This window comes from Polypterus senegalus, chromosome 11, assembly GCF_016835505.1.
Source record: "Polypterus senegalus isolate Bchr_013 chromosome 11, ASM1683550v1, whole genome shotgun sequence".
Taxonomy (NCBI): domain Eukaryota; kingdom Metazoa; phylum Chordata; class Cladistia; order Polypteriformes; family Polypteridae; genus Polypterus; species Polypterus senegalus.
The window spans coordinates 29,851,056-29,873,931 of NC_053164.1; the positions used below are offsets into that span (position 1 = coordinate 29,851,056).

The following is a 22,876-nucleotide window of genomic DNA, read 5'->3' on the forward strand; positions in this document are numbered from 1 at the left end:
CCTGCCATACAGTTAATGCCAGTGGAAGTTTAAAACTCTTCAGCTATGGAATCAGCTGAGTGTTGGCAACTTTCACATACCATGCACCTTAGCAGTCATTGACCCTGCTCTGTGACTTGATGTTGTCTTCTGCTTCATTGCTGAGTTGCTGTTGTTCCTAAGCACTTCCACTTTGCAGTAATACCACTGGAATATCCAGGAGTGATGACATTTCACCAACTGTCTTATTACAAAGGTGGCATCCTATAACAGTACCATGCTTGGAGTCACTGAGCTCTTCAGAACGACCCATTTTGTTTCACAAATGTTTGTAAATGGAGACTGCATGGCTAGGTCCTTGATTCTATACTCCTGTGGCAAAGGGTCTGATTGAAACACCTGAATTCAATAATTAAGAGGTGTGTCCAAATACTTTTGTTCATATGGTGTAGGTGTTGCTAATAATTTGCTCAGTGAGTGTGCATTTGTACACATATGCATGATATACTGTAAATGTTCCTTATTGCTGCCTCACAGATCCATTGCCCGTGGTTTGACTTCCATGGTCATTCATTGTGTGTGCATGCCAGTATGTGACTGAGTGACCATTGGTATGGATGGTGCCTTGTGCAGGGTTCCTTTCTGCAATGTTCACCAAGTGAGTTTGAGAATATTATGGCACTTGTACATTCCCTGTGATGGACTGATGCCTTGTCTACAGCTGATTCCTCTCTTGTGTCCCTTTCATGAGCTCTGTATGTTTGGTAATGGATAAATGTAAACATATTATACACTCTCCAGAGACAGTGATTTGAAAGAATTAGAAATTCTGAGTCATTGTGTGCCCTGTGGTGAGCTGGCGCCCTGCCCAGGGTTTGTTTCCTGCCTTGTGCCCTGTGTTGGCTGGAATTGACTCCAGCAGACCCCCGTGACCCTGTATTTAGGATATAAAATGTTGGATGGATGGATGGAGTCATTGTGTTCATAGTTGGGCACATAGTGTTTTGTTAATGTAAAGTAAGCTTCAGTTAATCAGCGGGTAGCACTGTTTAGATTGATCAGATCAGTTTAACCTGACATGTTTTTTTTTCTGCTTTCTGTTTGCCTTTTTGCATTCTACTGAAAACCATGATGGACCTCAGTGAAACTGAAGGTAAGTCCAGACCACCTTAACTTCATGATTCATAGAGCTACATGTATTTTTCAGTGTTGTCACCAACTATAAGTACTTTTCTTCTCTCTCTTTTTATCTTCTCAGCATACCGGAAGTGAGGGAGAACTCTGCCCATCTTTGGACCCAATCGGTTCATCTGAAAGTGCCAGTACTTTGGCTTCCTCTGTCATCGAGGTAGAATCAAACACAGGAATTGCAGGTCTTGAAGAGTATGAAGAAGAAGAAATGTGTCTGTCCAGAACCTCGGCTCTGTCTATCACAGAGGAGATCCTGGAGCTCATTAACCAGAGCCGGGTGTGGGACTGTGATGATAACGGGGCAAGCTGGCACATTGGCAAGGTATCTTTCATTTCACTTGACTTTGTTACCCAAGGAAATATTCTCTGATTTAACACTAGAATTACCAGAGCCTATGAGAAAACTCGTAAATCCGGCCCACCTTAAATCCGTTCGCACCTCTCCGCCAGCGTCTTTTGTCCTGTAAATGTGCTGATTAAGACAAGCCTTAAGATTAAGCCTGCAATGCTCTTAACATTATATAGTTCCATTGTTTTTTCCTTAAAGGTCATCATTTTTTAAATTCTTTTTCTTTTATGCGGCTCATTGCCGCACTTTGAATTTGAAAGCACTGTCTTAGTTATTCCCATACAGAGATCATAAAACAAAACACTAATCTCAGGTTATCTGAACAAAACACTAATCTCAGGTTATCTGAGAGAGATATTCCCTCAAGAATGTCCTGTATGCAACCCAGGAGGTACCCCACCTACATCTTATTTTCGACTATGAAGCATGTGCTGCTCTGCTGTGGGGTGGGAGTATCCACCGTGTGGCACCTTTACATCAGATTCTATGCAGAAAAAGCTGAACCACAAAACAGCCATGCAATGCACCACTCCATAACATGCAGCTTGCTGCATGGACCTAGATGATTGCACTCATATCGAAAAAACCAAGTACATGATGAAAAGTTAAAATAATTGTTAGGTGTTAAAGAAAATCTATAATCCAAAAGGAAAATCTAAGACAGTCATGAGGTCATGCCCAAGAAAGCCATAAATGCAGAAAAACAAGCAATAGTTTAAACAATGGATGTCCAAACAGTAATTAAATCACACAATTTATAACAAAAAACAAATTAAGTTGAAAAGCCACATATAAAAAAGAATAGCAAAGTTACAAATGGTGCTCTGAATGTTGGCAATCTACACAAATTCTTGAGTGAGGCCACCATCTGAAACTCCCTTTTTTACTGCCACTGCACTCGATCATGTGACTGCTGGAGGAGGATGGGAAAATAAAGGGCTAGAGACGCAATCCCGCCTGAATGAGTCCACCAAGAACGCACCAGAACCTTAGCTTGTACTTTCAATCGTATTCTGTCTGTCACCCCCATAAACATGAGTGGAGGTGGGTATGTAGGCTGGCAGGTAGACTGAGGATCCACTTGACCACCACAGTCCAGTACAGCATTTATAGAACTATTGGATTTGCATGGCTTCATCGGCCAGCCTCAGTATCACTCCTACCTTAGCTCATGTACAAGACAATGAGGTACTTGAACATTTCCACTTGAGGTACCTGGTGATCCCTTACCTGCAGGAAGCAAGCTACACTTTTCCAGATGAGGACTGGGGTCTCAGATTTGAGGCATTAATGCATTACTTTCAACAGTGTACATTTGATATCACGGTCTGATGTGCCCGAGAGCACAACATCAACACCTTGGGTGCTCCTTGGGTGCACCTTGATAAAGTCTGAGAACCTTTAACAGCCATGCTGAGTAGACCCAATGCTATATGTGCAAAGACAACAGTTTGCAAATTCAAGAATAAAACAGCAGCAGGAGCCACAGAAACCCTTATTTTCATAGCACCTTCTACAAGACACCATAAGGTACATGGTCACCAGCTTTATCCTTCTTCACAAAGCACAAGTAGACAGAATTGTGAATTTCCATGACATCTCAGATAGCTTTGCTTGGAAAAAGAGTTGATTTAGACATACGGCTAGGATGGAGTACACTTTGTTCCTCACGTAGAATCTTCATCCAAGGCTTTTCAGCAAGATTGAGGAGTATACTTGGAAGAAAAAATACATTTTTAGAAAAATAAAAATAATACAAAAACATTATTTACAGTAAAACTAGAACCTGACCATTATATTTGTTTCCTTAAAAGTTAAGTCAGCTTTAAGAATTGATTGATCATTTAGTTTCTTAAATTGTAGAAGGTGTTCTCTGTTAACTGTTATTTCCTTTGTGCCTTCTAGTCAAAGGACCACCAAGAAATGCATAATAATGATGAAGGAGCAACTTCAGACAACCAATTAGCCTTGAGTAACAAGAACGATGACAACACGGTGTTGGAGGAAGACGACAAGGATAGATTCAAAGAACCACCCATCGAAACAGTAAAAACTACGGTTTCAGAATTACAGACCCAAGCCAGTGAATCCTCGGAAGAAGAGACACAGATGCAAGAGGAGCTGGAGCCTTCACCCCTGCATATGCTTGAAGAACTGCTTCAAGAATGTGAGGAAAGTGAGAGTAAGGAGCCATTGGACGAATGTGAGGAAAGAAATCCCATAGCAATAAAGGTGCAAGATGGCACTGGAGAGAATCAAGAGAAAGAGAGGTGCCTCGCAGAAAACTCAGACTTACTGAGTGTTAAGGAAGAACTGACAAGTGTCTGCTGTCATGAGGACAGTAATGCAAATGACCACTCGCGTTCCAAAGAGTCCACAAACCAAGTGTCATCTCTCTGGCCTAATGAAGAAACTGACAAGCCTGCACCTAAGAGAGAAAGAACTCTAACCAAACGTGACCGCCTTCTAATAGAGAAGATCAGGAACTATTATGAAATGGCCGAGGTGAGCAACTCCCACTTTCAAAGACGAGACAGCATTTCTTTCATACCTGCCGGGCTTGTTAAGCATTCTGTGTCCAGATACAATTGCATCACAAAGCAGGATGGCAGTGGGCAGACTGTGATAAGGAAAATGGATGCAGGTGAACCTCAGGCTTCCCTCCTCATTTCAGAGCCACTACTCCGTTCTGATTTGGGGATGAGCAACCATCATGACCACTCTGAAGCACAAGTTTCTGAGAAAAAGAAGAAGTTAGAATCAGATTCTGGAAGTAATTTTACTCTCTGTTCTGCCGAGAAGACTGAACTGGTGGCCAAATCTCGATCTTGTGCAGAGCTACTAGAAATTTGGAAAGAGAAAGAGAAACCACTTAAAGGAATTGATGGTAATTGTGCCTGCAGGGTAAATGCAGAAGTGAAGGAATCACCCTTGGGTGAGTCTTTGATGACCCTGGAAGATGATGGACAACAGAGCAGCATAGGAGAAGCAGAATCAATAGACAAGGAAGCAGAAGTGAAAGTGGCTGAGCAACTGCCTTTCATGGTAGAAACAGAGAGAAAAGAACAATCAGAAGCTCATGAGAGAACTGTAACCACTGTACCAACATTTTCTGCAGCTTCCGAAAGTCGGCCAATCCCCAAAACTGACATTGATTCTAATCCCAAATTTGAGGCTGCTCGAGTCGACCCAAAAACAACTGCATTTCATGTCCCACCTGATGTGGCCGGGATCAGCCTACGTGAGAGCAGAGAGGGCAGTTTGATAGAGAACTCGGACAAGATCCTCAGTAGAGTCCAGATGCTGGCCCGTATGTACAGTGCCAAAGTCAGCCAGAGGAAGACCCCACTGCATAAGAAGGTGTGGGAGAGCAAGGGAGTGCCAGGGAGACGGGACCTTCCAGAGCTTTGGCAACAGTGCCAAGGGGTGGAACCCATCAACAAGGACATAGGTGAGCAAAACTGCACCCACGTGTGGCATCTGGGTTGAGGTAGGATGAAAAGTCATAAAGCAGAAAGAAAATGAAGAGTAAGATCAATTCTGAAAGTTTGGATATATGAGAAATTGATTAATTCGGTGAATAGTTCAGTTTGAAATCTTAAAGCTACCGAGCCAAGTTGTGCTGAAGGTTGAGTACTCCGCTCTACAGACCCGCCCTTCACAGTATCAGTCAACTGAAATAATTTGAAGCACTAACATACTGCAACAAGAAAGACTTTGTCCTTACCAAGGGCGGTTAATTTTAATGCAAAATCTTCTTTTCACTTTTATGCAGTGATGGCGAACATACGATGAGGCAAAGACTAGTTGTTTATGGCTGCTGAAACTGCACTATACTGTAGACACCTCCATCCTATTGACTCATTCTTCACAGCAGCCAAAAAAAATGGTCACATCCTTGTGCCACTTCCATTATTTTCATTTCGACATTTCAGACTAGAGCTGCTGTGCCTTCACCTCACACACATGTCCACCTGCCTCTTTCTAATATACATCTTTGCTTGCCAGTCATCTCCATTTGACTGTTATGCAGGTTGTGTGAGCAGAGGTGTTGGCATAAGGAATATTTTATTTCAAATAGAAACAAAAGCTCTCCATGATGTGTCAGTAATGGCATTTATAGGATATGTCTTAGTAAATACGTCTTGTTCACTAAACAGAGGATGATATATCGCTTGGCACAGAATTTGTGCCTGGGCAGGCTTGGTTAATTTTATTACACAAGTAGGTGGAGACCCATCATAAATCTGTCTTAATTAAGAATAAGCAACACTGGTGTATCCGTTTAGGAGCCATGCTGGTCAGATTAGAGTTGGCAATCAACTACTGTGCACGTGCTGTGGAAAAAAACTCTTGAGCGATCGATGGAGACCCATGTGAAAATGACGAACATGGACAAACTCCACACAGTGAGTGTAACAGGGCTTGAACAAATCCCCCTGTAGCTACGGGATACTACCATTACACATTCCACTTACTTGTTCGTCTGGTAGTTCCCAGATAACAGAAAAAGTCAGGATAGGACTCTAAGGACCTCCATTCGAACATACCACAAGCCAATTAGTTCCATAAATCAACCATTTTTTGTGCTTTATGATATTTTAATATCTCCTTTTAATAGAATAATGAATCATTTTTGCATTACCATATTGCGTAAAGCTTCATTTCATGCTGGTAATCATTGAAAAAATGATCTCCTGACAATCAGCTATTAAGCACAGTAGAATTAATTGTCTTCTGTTTTCGTAGTTCATTAAGCTGAGATTTAAACGTCCCCAGGCAGCTGCTACTTGGCATCACACTGCTACACTCTAGACTCCATAGATGTACAATTCCCAGTTTGAAAATGTACTTTTTAACTTTGTAAAGCCACATGCCCTACTACTTCTGAAGAGCTCATTCATTTGAAGCTAAGCATGTTCAGGCCCCGCCAGCACTTGGATGGGAAACCAGCTGGAAAAAGTATGGGCTGCTGCAAGAAGAGGTGTTGGCGAAACCCTGTTTCTGAACCTGTGGTCTGAATGTCGGTCCAAATGCCTCAATGCAGTGACGGGGACACTGTGCTGTAAAAACGACGCTGTCCTTCAGATGAGACATAAAATCAAGGTCCTGACTCTCTGTGGTCATAACAGATCCTTGGGCATCCTTCATAAAGAGCAATATTTATAATGATGTCTGATCAAGGCCTAGTTATTCTGGACCCCTAATTATTACCCCCTGCCTCTACTAGAATATCCCTCTCACCCCTTCATCACCTAATAGCTCATGTGTGGTGAGCATACTGTTGCAAAAATGGTTGCTGCCACATCATCCTGGTGGATAATACATGATAGTTTAAATGGCTCCCTACTCTCTACATAAAAGTGCTTCGAGTAGTGAGAAAAGCGCTATATAAATTTAAAGAAATTACTATTAATGCTCTCCTCTGCTCCCAAATCTGTGTGAAATGTAATGTCATTTTCTCAGACACACTCAGTGAAACGGTTTTGAAGGACCAGAGCCTTCCTCAGCAGCAGAAACCAACTCTAAATGAGACACTAGTCCATCACAGGACCCACACTCAGGAGAGGGGATTTATCATTCCATATAAACAGTAAGAACATGGTAATGCCGCACATTTTGAATCCAGGGCACTGGACCAATGAAGCATCAGCATTAAGGACTATGTCTTGGTGATGCCCCCTCATTGCACACGTTATTTTAAAGTAATACAATACAATACAATACAATACAGTTCATTTTGTATACCCAAAAGCACACAGGAAGTGCCGCAATGGGCTTTAACAGCCCCTTCCTCTTGACAGCCCCCCAGCCTTGACTCTCTGAGAAGACAAGGAAAAACTCCCAAAAAACCTTTAGGGAAAAATGGAAGAAACCTTGAGAAAGGCAGTTCAAAGAGAGACCTTTCCAGGTAGGTTAGGCGTGCAGTGGGTGTCAAAAGAAGGGGTCAATACAATACAGTACAACACACAGAACAGAACAAATCCTCAATACAGTATAAAATAAAAATGTACAAGTACAGAGAACAGTACAGTACAGTAGATAATATCACATAATAAGATTTGGATATTTTTAGAGTCCTGGAGACCTCATCCATCAAGCTGCCTCCCCCATTTGGCCATTCCATGGCTGAAACAGTGCTGGCCAGCCAATCCGATGAAAGGACCCTCTTTCCCATGATTCCTGCGATCCTCCATCAGGGATGACTTTACCTTAGGCAGGCAAAACAACTTGGCAGGTGGGCCGTGGTACCAATGCCACATTTGAGTACCGAGAACAGAAACAGAATAGGTGAGGGTTAGTATCAAATTATAACTGTCATGTTACTTATGTTTTAGTGCTAATGACTAACAACAGAGATGCAGTCTGTACAGTTAATCAGCAGCTCTAGTCAGGATATGCTAAACTGAAGTAGTGAGTCTTCAGCCGGGATTTAAAGGCTGAGACCGAAGGGGCATCTCTTATAGTAGCAGGCAGACCATTCCACAGTTTAGGGGCCCTGTAACTAAAAGCTCGACCTCCCACTGTTATTTTATTAATCCTTGGAATCATAAGCAGACCGGCATCTTGAGATCTTAATGTGCTCAGGTTTGTAAGTCATGATAAGTTCAGACAAGTAAGCTGGACCTTGGCCATTTAATGCTTTATATGTTAAAAGGAAGATTTTGAAATCTGCCCTAAACTTAACCGGGAGCCAGTGTAAGGATTTAAGAACTGGAGTTATGTGTTTGTATTCTTGTAATAATTCTTGTAGCCGCATTTTGGATTATCTGAAGGCTGTATAAAGAACAGTTTGAACAGCCAGTGAACACTGCATTGCAGTAGTCAATCCTACTAGAGATAAATGCATGAATTAATTTCTCAGAATTCTGTTTATTTAGAAAGCGCCTTAAATTCCTAGCATTTTTAAAATGGAAGAAACATGTTTTGGAAGACTTTGTAATATGTTCTTTAAATGACATGCTAGAGTCAAAGATAACTCCTAGATTGCGGGCTGATTCAGTAAAATTAATTGGGATTCCAACTGAGTTAAATGATGACAGAATATTATTGTGATCTGCGTCATTCCTCCAACAATTAACATCTCTGTTTTATCAATGTTTAAAGACAAGTAGTTCTCATCCATCCACTCCTTTAATTCACTAACACAACTGATTAAAGACAACATCGAAGAAACTTTATTTGATTGAAATGAAAAGTATAACTGAGTGTCATCTGCATAACGAGTGAAAATGAACATTATGTTTCCTAATGAGAGGTCCCAGTGGAGGCATGTAAATCGAAAACAGTTAAGGTCCCAGTACTGAGCCTTACAGGACACCATATTGAACTTCTGTGTATAATGATGGAGTACTGTCAGCACATTTCTGTACATATTGGAATCGATTTGATAAATAAGAACTAAACCAAGTGAGCACGGGGCCTATAAGCCCAACATCTTTTTCTAGCCTGTGCAGTAAAATAGAATGGTCAATGGTGTCAAATGCTGCACTTAAGTCCAACAACATAATTACAGTGGAGTTTCCTTCATTAGAGGATATCAGAATGTCGTTTACAACCCGCGTTAGTGCCATTTCTGTATCTATGACCAGTGTGGAAACCAGACTGGAGTTTCTCAAATAAATTTTAATGCGTAAGATGTGACTGAAGCTGACTGGCGACTACTTTTTCTAGTATTTTAGAGAGAAACGGTAAATTTGAAATAGGCCTATAGTTATTTAGTATGTGTGGGTCTTGGTCTGACTTTTTAAGTAATGATTTAATGACTGACACTTTTAGTGCATCAGGTGCTGTGCCATGCAACAATGAACTAATAGCTGCCTTACACTTTATTTATCCCCACTTAACTGTATTAATGACTTCTCTCTGGTGTCCTATCTTGTCCGTTTCATCCATTTTGCATAGGACTTTGGCCACAACCCTGGAATACATCTATGCACTTCTTATAGTAGATAGATAGAATTTAATTTGACATCATGGGGAAACTTTGCTTTTTACAGGAGCTCTTAAATAAATAAAAATACAATTAGATAAATAAATAAATAAATAAACACACACTTTGGGCTTAACACACACCAGAATGACTACAACAAAAGAAAATTAAAAATTGAAGGAAAGCTCCGACTTGGCAGCCCCAGTTCCAGTGAGGTATTGCTGTTGGTATAAAGGAGCCCCCCATAACATTTGTTTACACACATCTTCTGAATAATTCATTGGTTAAACGTCCTCAGTGTTTAGTGTGTCAGAGAAAGGATGTGCAGCATTGTTCATAGCAGTGAGCAGTTTTGCTCAAATTCTCCTTGGCTACAACTTTCAGGGGGTCCAGAATGCGTCCCATAACTGAGTTTGCCTTTTTAATTAGCTTGTTAATTTGGTGGACCTCTTTGAAGTGATGTTTCCTGCCCAGCACACTACAGTGTAGAAAATTGCACTGACCATCCCAGAGTTATAGAAGATGTGAAGGATGTCACTTCCACACGGTGTCCATAGTTGTTCTGCATTACCAGACCAGTCCAACCTGTCATTAATATGGACCCCCAAGTACTTGTAGAAGTGGACCACCTCTACATACACTGCCTGAATAGTAACTAGACAGTGGCTTTTTGATTCTGTGAAAGTCAATAACCAGTTCCTTGGTTTTACTGATGTTAAGATGGAGACAATTTTACACCTGCCTCTTCTTCTCTATCTTATCCCCCTTATTGATACACCTCACAAGTGCAGAATCATTTGAGAATTTCTGCAGGTAATATGGCCTGCAGTTATATTTATAGTCTGAGGTGCACAGAGTGAAGAGAAAATGAGACAGGACTGTTCCCTGTGGTGCTCCAGTGTTGGTCCCATCCGTATCAGAGACACAGACCTTGAGTCTCAGAAAACTGCTGTCTGACTGACAGATAGTCCGTTATCCAGGACACCAGAGGCTCATCCAACTGCATATCTCTGAGTTTACCCCTTAACAGGGATGGTTGGATGATATTGAAGGCACTGGAGAAATTGAAAAACATCATCCTCATAGTGCTGTCAGCTTGTCAAGGTGAGAATAAGCCTTGTGGAGCAGAAAGCTAATTGCATCCTCCACGCCAATATTTGTCCAATAGTCAAAAAGCAGTGCTTCCAGGTGGTCTACCACAAGAGGTCTCATATAGTCCAGGACAAGTTTTTCAAAGCTTCTCAGAGCCTACCTTCTTTGGATCAGGGACAATGCAGGATATTTTTTTCACAGCAGTGGCACTTTATGAAGCCTTAGGGACAGACTGAACAGGAGACAGAGCACACCACAAAGTTGGTCAGCAAAGGCCGTAAGAACTACAATAGAAACCAATCGCTGTCATCCAGTGGCTTCCAATCCAGATGGAATTCTTGACTTATTCCTCTTTCTTGCACATGATAGCCCTGATTGAGTGTAGATGTTAGTGAAAACAGAAGAATAGATGGATTATAAGAAAACTTCTAAATAAATAAATAAGCAGGCAGCGTAAGACATGAACTTTAACCCCATAGTTATCTCAGTTCCCACCAATGACACACTGTGTGACGAAAAAATGAGCCAGTTAACTTTGCAGTGAGAAAGTGAAACAACTGTGCTACATGTGTCTGAAATTTAAATCAGTTTGGATCAAAGTAAATAAAAATAATGGTGATGTACAGAAAATGATTCAGTTCCTGCTTACTTACTGTTATGAATCTTGGAAGGTCCAGATCACAAAGTCTCAAATATTCTACTTAGAATTCCCAAAGATGGGGAAATCATGCAACCCAGTTAGTAACAAGGATGTGCTTAGGATCTTTATAGACTAAAAGACTGATTTTTCAGAAAATGTCCTGGGGCACAAAGAAGCTCCATGGAGCATAAAACTAATAAGTAAAGAGGCACTCCAATAGTGAACAAAGTTCCAATATGGAATATAAGACGAAAGCACAAGAACATAAACTCAAGAGAGCTCACTACACCCTGAGCACATTTGAAATAAACTGCAAGGAACTGTGGGTTGTCTCCTCCTTTTTAAGGCTGAGGGCAGTCCCTTGTGGTGATGGGCAGGTGGCCCCGTCTTTTGGGAAACCACCCACAAAACACCAAGAACATAACGCATGCATCAGAAATAAAACACATGATTAACAAAAGTAACATTAACGTAAATTGATAACTCAAAAATGAACAAAAAGACATGAAACAAGGATTTGAAATACAACACCAACCTTAGAGACCTCTGTTTAGCATGACACTTCTCATGAACGTATTCAGTACTCTTTGTCCCACATGTATTTGATGTCCCTGCCCTGACACACTACCTGAGTATTCATAGTATTCATACTTGAGTCCTACCGTCCCCATTATTGAAAAACATAAACCATCATCAGATACTGTAAAGTGAAATCAACGTCCCTTTAGCTCATGTGGTTGTTCTGCACAGACATTCTTCATAGCAGAATTACCTGCTCCAATAGTTTCCCCGTATTGTAGACACCAGCAAGCAGCTGTTTATATTTTGTGTCTCTCCTATCACATGATTGTTGTATGATTAATGTTGCTAGGCAACAAGGCCAGGTGGGCGGGACTAGGACTCGTCTTGCAGAACCAGACATAAAATTCATCCACATCTGGAGACAACTATAGGAAACTGAGCTTAAATGAGAGTCAAAGCAATTAAGACAGTTCACCGAGTATCACATTTCTAGGCTGAGAGCAAACAGCCAAGAGCAATGGTGCTCTTGTTAAATTGCTTCGACTGACAGCAAACCTGTTCTTATAATGGATAAACCTTCTGTGACTGAAGTCACCTAAAAATGAACCCAGTTAAACATATAAATGTGTGTAATGTGTCCTGTGAAAGTATTACACCCGTTAAAAATAAACATATTCTGTTACATGGGGAAAACCATTCTGTAAAACAGATTTCCTTTTGGCTCAGCTTTCCCTTCACCATGAATGACTACACATCTTTGTAACTGTTCATGCAACTCTGGTCCACCTATCAATCTTCTGCTCCCTTCTCCCTTCATTTGTGACCATCACCCCGAGATATGAGGTAGCACCATGTTCTCAATCTAGTGAGGAAACTCCACTCTGTGACCTCAGACTTGGAGGTGCTGATCCTCTTGACTGTTTCACACTTGGCCACTAACTGCTCCAGTACACAGCTAAGGTCACCACCCAATGAAACCAACTTAACCACATCATCTGCAAAAAAGCAGAAATAAGATCCTGAGGTCACTGAACTGGACCTCCTCCACCCCTTGGCTGCTCCTGGAAGTTCTGTCCATAAGACAAACCATGTGGATTCCTACACTCATGGGGAATACAAACCAAGTTCTTGCTGCTGTTGTTTGGGGACAGATTAGCCTTAACAGCATTTCCACAATTGTCAGAAAGTTATTGTCCAACCCGCTATATCCTAACACAGGGTCACGGGGGGTCTGTTGAAGCCAATCCCAGCCAACACAGGGCGCAAGACAGGAACAAATCCTGGGCGCCAGCCCACCGCAGGGCGCACACACACACACACACCTACACATCAAGCACACACTAAGGACAATTTAGGATCGCCAATGCACCTAACCTGCATGTCTTTGGACTGTGGGAGGAAACCCACACAGACATGGGGAGAACATGCAAACTCCATGCAGGGAGGACCCGGGAAGCAAATCGAGGTCTCCTTACTGTGAGGCAGCAGCGCTACCTCTGCGCCACCATTTCCACAATTGTAATTTACTAAATGGATGATTGAATTGCAATGTGCAAAATGCCTCTTATATATAACATTATATAAAAAAATAAGGAGTGGTCTCTCCTAGACTTTCTCGTATACTCAGATATGGGGATGGATATCTGATGAGTAAACCGCCAAATCATTTAAGGCAATGATTATATTTTTATATTATGTACATTAAAGAACCATCAACAACAAATGAAATCAAATTAATAAGATATTGAACAATTATTATTAAAGTAAAGTTGAATAAATCAAAATCTGCAGCTTCATGAATAAAAGGTAGAGTACCACTTCTGGTTAATGGAAATAGCCCAAAAGTTGATAGAAATCTACGTTTTGCACTTAATATTTGTATGCAATATTTGGTTGACCTAAGTGAAAGCGTACTCAAGTTACCATGTTTACACACACACACACACACAGACATAATTCCAAAAATGGTATTTTCGGACTCAGGGTTGTCTAAAAAGTCGAGATTCATCAAAATAAAATCTTGAAATGGAATATTTGGTGGATTCCAATACTTTGCCTGTACTCTGTTACAAGAAAGTCAGGGAGGTCTTAAATGTTGAGATTCATTAAAATCTCGACATCGAATCTTTGGACAATTATAATACTTTCCCTATACTTCATGTACAAGAAAGACAAAAAACTGTCCCCTTCAACATACCATGACTTCACAAAGTGTAAAGTACAATTTGTGGCACCTCAAGATCTTATTCTGGTTGACCACCACACATCATCAGTGTTGCATATTTCAGGATTACTGTAGGCCAGACTTTTAAATTTCCTAATTTTTAATCTGTGATTCATGTAATTTAGGCGTCTCTACATCCCTCATCCCCATTTCTGCTTCACATCTGACCTGAGCCCCCTCATAAATCAATCATGCTGGAGTTGACCTGCCTGCTGCAGTGTGAAATTGGGGTGAAGATGTGCTGAAGGATTGAAATTACAACAAAATGAGATGCCTCATTTCCTATGAACCAGGCGTGAAATGCAGATATGCACATCAGCACCAATTAACTAGATTAAGAGAAGAAGAAATCGCCCATCACTACGATAGTACTGTGACCGCCATGTTGGCATCGGAGACTAGCAAGGATTTGGTGTCATAAGAGAAAAAGTGACAGTTCTGTCTTAATCAGAAGCTTTGTGCATTTATCTGCTGGCTCTTAAAACAGAGATGTGGCGACTCAGCTACACAGTCTGCATTACTAAGAAATGCATAAGAAATTTGATAAACAAGAGGAGGCCATTCAGTCCATTTGTCACCCGTTTGTTTAGCTAAGTGCTAAGATTTCCCAATGTTTCATCCTGATGCTTCTTAACTCTTTTAGGGTTAATTATTTTTTTTTCCTTTTGTCCCAGTTTTGAATATTTTCCAAAATACTCCAAAGCACACAAAGCAGTGATTTCACACATAACTCAACAACATAAAATACTTATTTATGACAAATATACCTCTGCTTTATGTTCCATGAGCCTTACATACTGTACCTGTTTGTCTCATCACCCATAAGCTGAAAGGCACTTTCTGGGAAAAAAAACAGCTTGAAGTAGTTGACTGGCTGGTGAGCCATGGTGTCCACTTGCACACCGTGTCGTGTGATGAAGTCCAGTAGCCACCTTGTCTCCCACTGATGAACATTGTCATAGGCGCGTCAGCTACGTAGCGTATTCAACACTACATTTAGCTGGGGTCCAATCAGTTGATGCAGGTGCGTTTTCGATTTCTAGATCATTTGTATAAAAATTGGAGTTCGATAAATGTCTGTGTTGTCCTCCCAATCAGCTGATGCAAATAAATAAATAAATGATACACACAGAGTATTTGGCTTTGAGCATTTGCTTTGCTCTCTTGCCCAGTGTCGATGCCATTCTAGACGTTGTTTATGCTACTTGCACGGAGGATGCAATGTCAAGTCAGCAAGTCTTAAGGGTCCTCCTAAGAAACAGGGTCTACCTATAGCATATTAGTGAGTTTTATCGACGTTTACAGCTTTTATTGTCCTGTGCCCCTGGATTTGGATTTTAGAGGACATCCACCCTTAACCCCTTGTGTTGACGTAAGTCGCCATTCGGCCTAAATGAATGAAAGGTTTTTAAGGTTCTTTAGTGCTAAGCAGCAGTTGAAGTAATAAAACTTAGACTGCCCAATCTATCTGTTTTTTAAACTACTCAACACCAGCATCTTTTACTGTAGAGAAGCCCCTGTCCTCTTTTTAAAGAGTCTGCTCCTTCCTCCCATCTCAGTTGTTTAGAACTACTTCTCTGCTGAGTACTTTAGTCTTCCCTGTTGGATGTTGATACTTTAATGTCTTTAAAGTTGCATACCTATTCCCACCTAAAAAAACATGTCAAGATGAAAACAACTGAGTGAGCCGACCTAGTGGGCATATCTATGCCGAGCATTACCGTATATGCTCACGTACAAGTCAGCTCTTGAAACTGAAAAATCAATCATAAAATCAGACCCCGACTTATACACCCGTTCAAAAATGCGATCCTTAATTTTTTTTTTTTTTACATCTTCTTGCTTCCTCCAATCTTGCATCTGTTTCTCAAACGCATCAAATTCTGTTGCTGCAGCTACCAACTTCATATTTTCTTCTGATCTAACGGTCCATCATAGATAAGGGATACACTTACAATAAAAGTGTACGAGGGTGTAAGATACAAAAAACACAAATCAATGCAAACGTCGCTTCGGAATAGTTCAGGTATTACCATGTGGTCAAGTAGGCACAATAGAGAGACAGACAGAGGTTAGGAGCACACGCTGATAAAGCGTATTGCCGCACCCACATTGAAGAAAAAGTCTGTGTGCTCCGTGGTTACACTCTCAGGTGTGCGTTAGCATATCATAATCTCTTGGACCAATAACGTGAGTTTTCCGCATTCGACTTCTACGACTGACATTTTAAAATACCAGAAATTATATGATAAAATCAAGTCCCGACTTATACGTGGGAGAACTTATCCGCGAGTATACAGTCAAAGTAAAAAGTAAGTGAACCCTTTGGAATTATCTGGTTTACCTGCATGAATTGGTCATAAAAAGTGATCTGATCTTTATCTAAGTCACAGGTAATCATATGCACAATGAGATTAAGCCAAGGACGCAAAAAAATTGATAATTCCTAGGGGTTAGCATATTTTTTACATTGCACAATAAGCCAATGACGCAAAAAAATTGATAATTCCTAGGGGTTAGCATATTTTTTACATTGACTGTATACGGTATATTCTTCTCTGCCTGGCATTTTAATTACATCATACAGTGTATCAGAACACAGTGAGTGACTCTACACAGTGCACTTTGGTCCTCTGTAATTGGCATCTCTTTTAAAAATATCTTAACCTGAGTTACAGTCATCTCTATACAGGACACTCTAATCCTACACAGATGGTACCTTTGTACAATTCTTGTTGTCATACCCAATGGCCATTATTTTAATCAAATAACGCAGTCATGTGTAATAGGCATTCTCTAAAATGGATGTTTGAGTTATGTGCAATTGTATGTGAGCACTGAACTGAATACCTGCCAAACTGGTGTCTCCATACAGGATACTGTTGCCAGACTTTGCAGGCATTCTCTACACTAGATGCCTAGTGGGCATCTTTTTGAAGACACTCAAGTCCAGCCTAGCTGCTATTTAACTCTACAGAATATTGTAGTCATGGCTGGTGGGGATTTTCTATACTGAAAAATACAGTCATTCCTAATGAGCTTCTTCTGTACCAGGGATTCCCAGGCTAGGTTTCCCATACCCCTAGAGTTTTGTGAGATGGTATTTCAGGGGGTGTGACAAAGAGGAAGACGATTTGCTAAAATTGAATGAGGTGTGTTGTGTGACTTTATCGTGGTCATTTGCGGGTCACCTATTAGTTAGTGCTCCTGTTCTATGATATGAAAAAATCAAGCATTGCACACAGAATTGTCACCTGTGAACGAGCCGCAGACATGTGCATTCTCGTGGGTTCCTTGCTGCATGCGGAGAGTTCATAAAAGTAAATAACTTTTTTTAAGAAAATGGGATGTGGACCTTGCATTGATCTGTGGAGAAAGAACAAGGTCTAGTATTGATTTCTTCACAAGCCCTGATCGGGAAATGTCAGAAATGACGGGTTAGCATGGATGAAGGGCCAAAACTGAGACAATTAAATTAAAATGCATTGGAGTAGATGGGGCCTGAAACACAGTTGGAGAGACAGAAGTTGGGATCTAGGTGGGCAGCTCATTCCACCAGCTAGGGGCTACACACGACAAGAGCCTGGATTGAGGTTTTACTCTAGTAAACCTTAGTGGGAGTATAGGACCTCATGAGTGCCTTCATATGCATAGGTGTCAACCCACTGACCACTCTGTAGGCAATCATGAAGGATATGAACAGTGCTGAGTGAAGTGCTGATAAACGTGTAACCGCAGAAGTGAGAGAAGGACAGACATCTTGGAGGAGATGTGAGGGGAATTGTGATGCAGGGTGAAGAGTAAGTGGAGAATATTGTCTAGTGTTCAGGAGGGAACAAACAAATTGGCAGGAGTGATGATAAATGACCACTGATATCAGCCACATTGTCTTGAAGAAAGGCAGCAGCAAACTCGTCAACAGTGAAGAAGGATGGAGGTAGAGGTGGTGAAGGATTGAAGAGAAAATTGAAAGCAGAGAACAAATTACGAGTGTCAGTCACTCCTCTTGCTTATCATGAACTGAAAGAAGCTTATTTTGGTATTTACAATGGTGGAAGAGAAGAAGAACAGAAGAAACTGATACTTGACTTGGATAGTCTGAGCCTTAGACTCCCTCCATTTTTTGTTTGCCATCCTAATCTCCGTCCGTTGGTTGTGTAGACCTTCAGAGAGCCAAGGGAAAGAGTGTCATACACATGTAGGCCTGGAAAAGTGATGACAGGGTTGAGCACAGGATGCCAGTTGCAGCATTGGTTTGACTATAACAAAAATTATAGACATGCCTGTTGTAGGTGTTGGCCAGCTGTTGGTCACTTTTTGTAAGAGTTGGCTTTTTTAGCTATGATTTTCACTGTTTGAATGTATAATGATTATAATGAATGACTTCTGTTCTTGTTAACTGTTAGTTTTTGTCTTTAGCACTCTTAGGAAGCATTTAAATTAAAGCCACTTGATCTGTGACTCTGTCCCACTGTCACTTTAGCACAAGGACTAGCATTGATAAGAGAACCAGGATAAAGTAGCAGAATCCTGACTCCAAGGGTCCTCTTAATCAGTTACGTGCAAGGACTTGAGAAATGGAACTAATCACGTACTATTTGTAATTAACTGTGTATTTAAGGCGTGCAATCGACAGATGTAAGTTAATCATCTCATTCTATGGACTGAGTGACTTCACGATGCTTCAGATAAATGTGTTCTTCCCATTCCAACCCTGCTTCATGGGTTTGACTTTGACACATTGCTATATCAAAATTTAAAATCTGTACAGCAGTAGGTGGCATCTCTGTACACAACAATGCACCATAGTACTACCAAGTATAGATGGCATTGCTAAACCACATTATAGTTGTGGCATTCCTTTACAGAACATTGTAGTCCTACCCATTACAGATGGCATTACTAAACTCAAAATTACAGTCCTGCCTGCTGTAGGTGGCATCAAAATACACTGCAGTTCTGTGCATAATCAGTGGAACTGTTACACCCAACATTTCAGTCTTACTAGCTGAACATGGCATTTCTTTACAGGTAATTGTGAGCCTGCTGGCTGAACTTGGCATTGCTATGCCAAACATTACAGTACTGTAGATGGCACTGCTATACTGAAAGTTGTGAAAGAAAAATTAACTGCTTTCAAGCTACTTAGGGTTAATATCTATCTATCTATTGTAACAAAGGCGCTATATATAGGCGCCCGACCCGACACAGATGGACACGGAGGCACGTATAAAATGCACACAGATTTTATTTTTCTTCACCCGGGGGCGCACGTCTTCCCCGTGACCCACAGGCAATACACAGTCCCAAATACCACACACTGAACCACAACACACTTTTCTTCCTCTACCACCACACCTACTCAAGCTTCATCTCCTTCCTCCCAACTCTGGCTCATCAAGTGGTGGTGGCTGGGCCCTTTTATAGCCCAAGCGGAAGCATTCCAGGTGATTGACCACCTGGTCCTAATTGCACTTCCGGTTGGGGCTGAAGACTCGTCCAGCCGGGCTGTTGGAAGCAGACAGCCCCCCCTAGTGGCCACCCCAGACCCCAACCAAGCTGTGGAGAACTCCATCTCCCATGGAGCCCTGCGGGTGGTTGGGGAATCACCATCGGCCAGGGAGGCTGCCACCAAGCATCCTGGGGGAGATATTGGACTGCCCATGGTGGCTCCCCCAGAACATAAGCAGCAGGGGCATCCCTGCCGGGCATGGCACCCAGCTGTCCTTCACAAACTAACTGACAAAGCCGTTTTGGTATAATGACGGGTTATTCATACAGGCATCTGTCATAAGACGGTGCAGTAAGCTTACCCAGGAAAATTTCCAGTTTCTTTAGGATCGCATCTATTTGACACAAGAGAGCTGACCTATTCTTCTTTAGGGTCTATCTGACAAGTAAAAAAAATAAGAACAGATGGCCCTTTAGCGTAATAAATATAAAATGCTTAAGTAAACGATATTATGTTTTTTTGATAAATAAGGGGAAGGGGGAGGAAGAAGAAATTATAAAAAGTCAATCGAAATAAATGTAACTTTGCTCTTCTGCTTTGCAACGTAGAATCCAGGTACTCATCTGTGACCGAATAAAAATCTAATTGATTGAACTTGTCCTGTCTTCCTCGGGGGGCTTTCCTCCACAAAGTATAGCCCTGGCATTGGTATACAGAACACTGTAATCCTGCCAACTGTAAGTGACATCTCTTTACAGAACACTGTAACCCTGCCAGTTACATTTGGCATCATCATACCAAATATTTTAATACTGCTCACTGTAGTTGACATCACTCTACCAAAGATTGTATTCTTGCCTGCTGTTGATCGGTGCCATCTGTTTTCAGGATATTGTAGATATGCTTGTTTTAGTCGACATCTCTGGAGAACTTTTGTCATCTTGAGTGCTGTAGTTGGTACTTCTATACCAAACCCTGCAATTCTGCACGCCTGGCAAGAATCTCTTATTAGAATCACAGAATTCTGAGAATTGAATAACCAGCTCATTAGTTAGCACTAGGGGGGCAATTTTTAAGCATCATCGTCATGCGCTGATAGCATGTTGTTACACCCTTCACACGATGAACCACCAGGATTGGGACCCGAGTGCAGCGGGTGACACCTCAGCACCACACTGGAATAGTGTGAGTTTTTTAAGGTGGCTGATAAACATCTAAAATCTGAATTAAAATAGAACAACATGCCTTAGAACCTGATTGGTCATCCCATTGTCTGCCTGATGTTCTTTTACATGCCACTCACTGACATACCTGTATTGTCTCTTTCGTACCATCAGGTTTTTTTTTTTCATTTTTGAGTCAGGGTAAAATTCATTATTCATTGTGAAAATGGAAATTGAAATTTCTCAAAGCAACATGCTCTTTGCCGTTTTTTTTCTTTGGAATTTCTCTTTTCATTTCATAACTTGGCATGCCTCCGGCTGGGACAAGGCCCCCCTGCAAGATTCTTGCCGTTATCCTGCTGTCCGGTTTATCAGTACTGGACACCAAGCGGGCAATCTCATGTCAGCTTAAACCTCATGCCTCTTGTCAGCAGTGCTTAGAAATGAGCTGTTAGGGCTAACACACAGGCACAGATTTCAATTTTAGATTTTACAAGGTAGTAATGGAATTTTACATTCATTTTTTTCTAATTTTGGAAAGCTGTTAAAAAGCATGCAGGTTATAATTAAAATAACAAATTATAATAAGATTTTATATTTAAGCTAGAGAGTTTCACATTTTGTTTTTTTTGCAGGCATGCCCAAGGTGCCAAGAGACCCCCAGGTATATGGACATGTATTTATCCGAGAGCAGATATCCCTCCCCTGTGTGCAGGAAAATGAGTGTATCATCTCTGCAGCCAAGGGTAGCTTCTCCTACATCGAGGGCATCAATAAAGAAGCAGAGCCCAGAGCTGGCAGTGAAGCAAATGACACAGCTATTTTACCATGCCCGGAGGAACACTTGGCAGCTCCAGCAGTTTCAGAGTATGTCACATCACCACCCAATGATCCTCCTTCCCATACAGATGTTCCAAGGATAAAGGAGGATACGCAGACAACTTCTTGCAGACCACAGACGCCAGTACCAGAAGAAGACGCATCTGGGACCACCCATCAAGAAATGATACCTCATGAGTGTCACACTGATGCCGGCCTTTTAATTGAAGAAACCTCCATGAATGACATACACTTGGAGGAGAAAGTGGATAGGAAGCCAAGATTAACAGACAATTATGATTCAGATAATAAGCATACTTCTAATCTTGTTGTAGAAGCCGAGCAGGATGAGAGTCCCATGCCAGTAGATGGCACTTACAACATAGACAATGAGTTTACTTTCACAGATGATGCAGAACCCCAGCAGAATCAGAGTCCAGTGCAAGTGGCTGCTGGTTATGGCACAGAAAACAAGCTTTCTTTTAACATGAAGATAGATGTGAAGAAAGACGAGGTCCCAGTGCCAGAGGTTGTCAGTTATGGCACAGACAATGAGTTTATGTCTAGCACCAAGGTAGATACCAAGCTGGATAATCCCCTAATGCCAGAACTTAGCCATTATGACATGAACTGTCATATTTCTTCTAGTGGAGAGGCAGAAGTCAAGCAAGATGAGACCCCTAAACCAGTAGCTGAATTAATGGCTGATGTTGATTCCATGGATGTAGCCCTACCACTCATAGATGTTCGTATTTCACTATCATCCCAGCAGAAGGGAAGTGCAAATCAAAGCTCTTCACCATTGACTGCAACTGAACTCCCCGTTACTACCCTAACTGGTCAGGAGGGCTGGCAACTAGGTCATAATAAAGCAGCCACTGAAGAAAATGAAAATGAAGGGCGGTGTATGGTAGAAAAAGGAGAGGAAGAGACAGCAGAAGATGTCCCTATTACTACTTTGAGATCAAAGTCTCCAGAGCTTTCTAATGCTGAACCTCAAGGCATAGATCCTGACCTCACAGAGCCCAGAGTACAATTACCAAAGTTCACCAGCCAAAGGCCATCCTACTTGACAACTACAGTTGGCAGAAGAGGCCTCCCTCAGTGTAAATCAATGCTCAGCGACACGTAAGTTATTCTAATTATTTCATTTTTCATTGTCCTCGGCAAGAACTCATTCAGAAGGGTTTATATTTTATTCATCTGACTTCTCAATGTAAACCAAGATGGTGTACCCAAGGTTAAAGGTTGAATCCAGAATCCAGTGGTACTGGGGGACCTGGGGACATCTTTAGTGCTTTGTGGGTGTGAAACCAGAATAAGACATCTTTTCTAATCCTGCTACACAACCACAAAACATTAAGAATAAACCTCAACTCTGTAAATGAACACAGAGCCCACCCACCTCAGGGAGGAAGTTGTCTTCAGCTTCTGCCCTATAAAGCATAGCATATATTTTGGCTCCACTCCCTTCTTGAGTTGCTGCATTTCCAGTACAGTGGACATTTCTAT

The 22,876-nt window shown here is 41.4% G+C and overlaps 1 protein-coding gene across 3 annotated transcripts in view; it reads left to right on the top strand.

The window, feature by feature from the left end:
• Nucleotides 1–22,876, top strand: part of plekhg2 (pleckstrin homology domain containing, family G (with RhoGef domain) member 2) — a 221,969-nt gene that overhangs the window by 193,412 nt on the left and 5,681 nt on the right. For all 3 annotated transcript variants that reach the window (XM_039768267.1, XM_039768268.1, XM_039768269.1), the window contains 4 exons: nt 1,122–1,132; nt 1,238–1,492; nt 3,425–4,970; nt 21,181–22,492. In XM_039768267.1, coding sequence (XP_039624201.1) covers nt 1,122–1,132; nt 1,238–1,492; nt 3,425–4,970; nt 21,181–22,492 — 3,124 coding nt within the window. The remainder of the gene's footprint in view (nt 1–1,121; nt 1,133–1,237; nt 1,493–3,424; nt 4,971–21,180; nt 22,493–22,876) is intronic.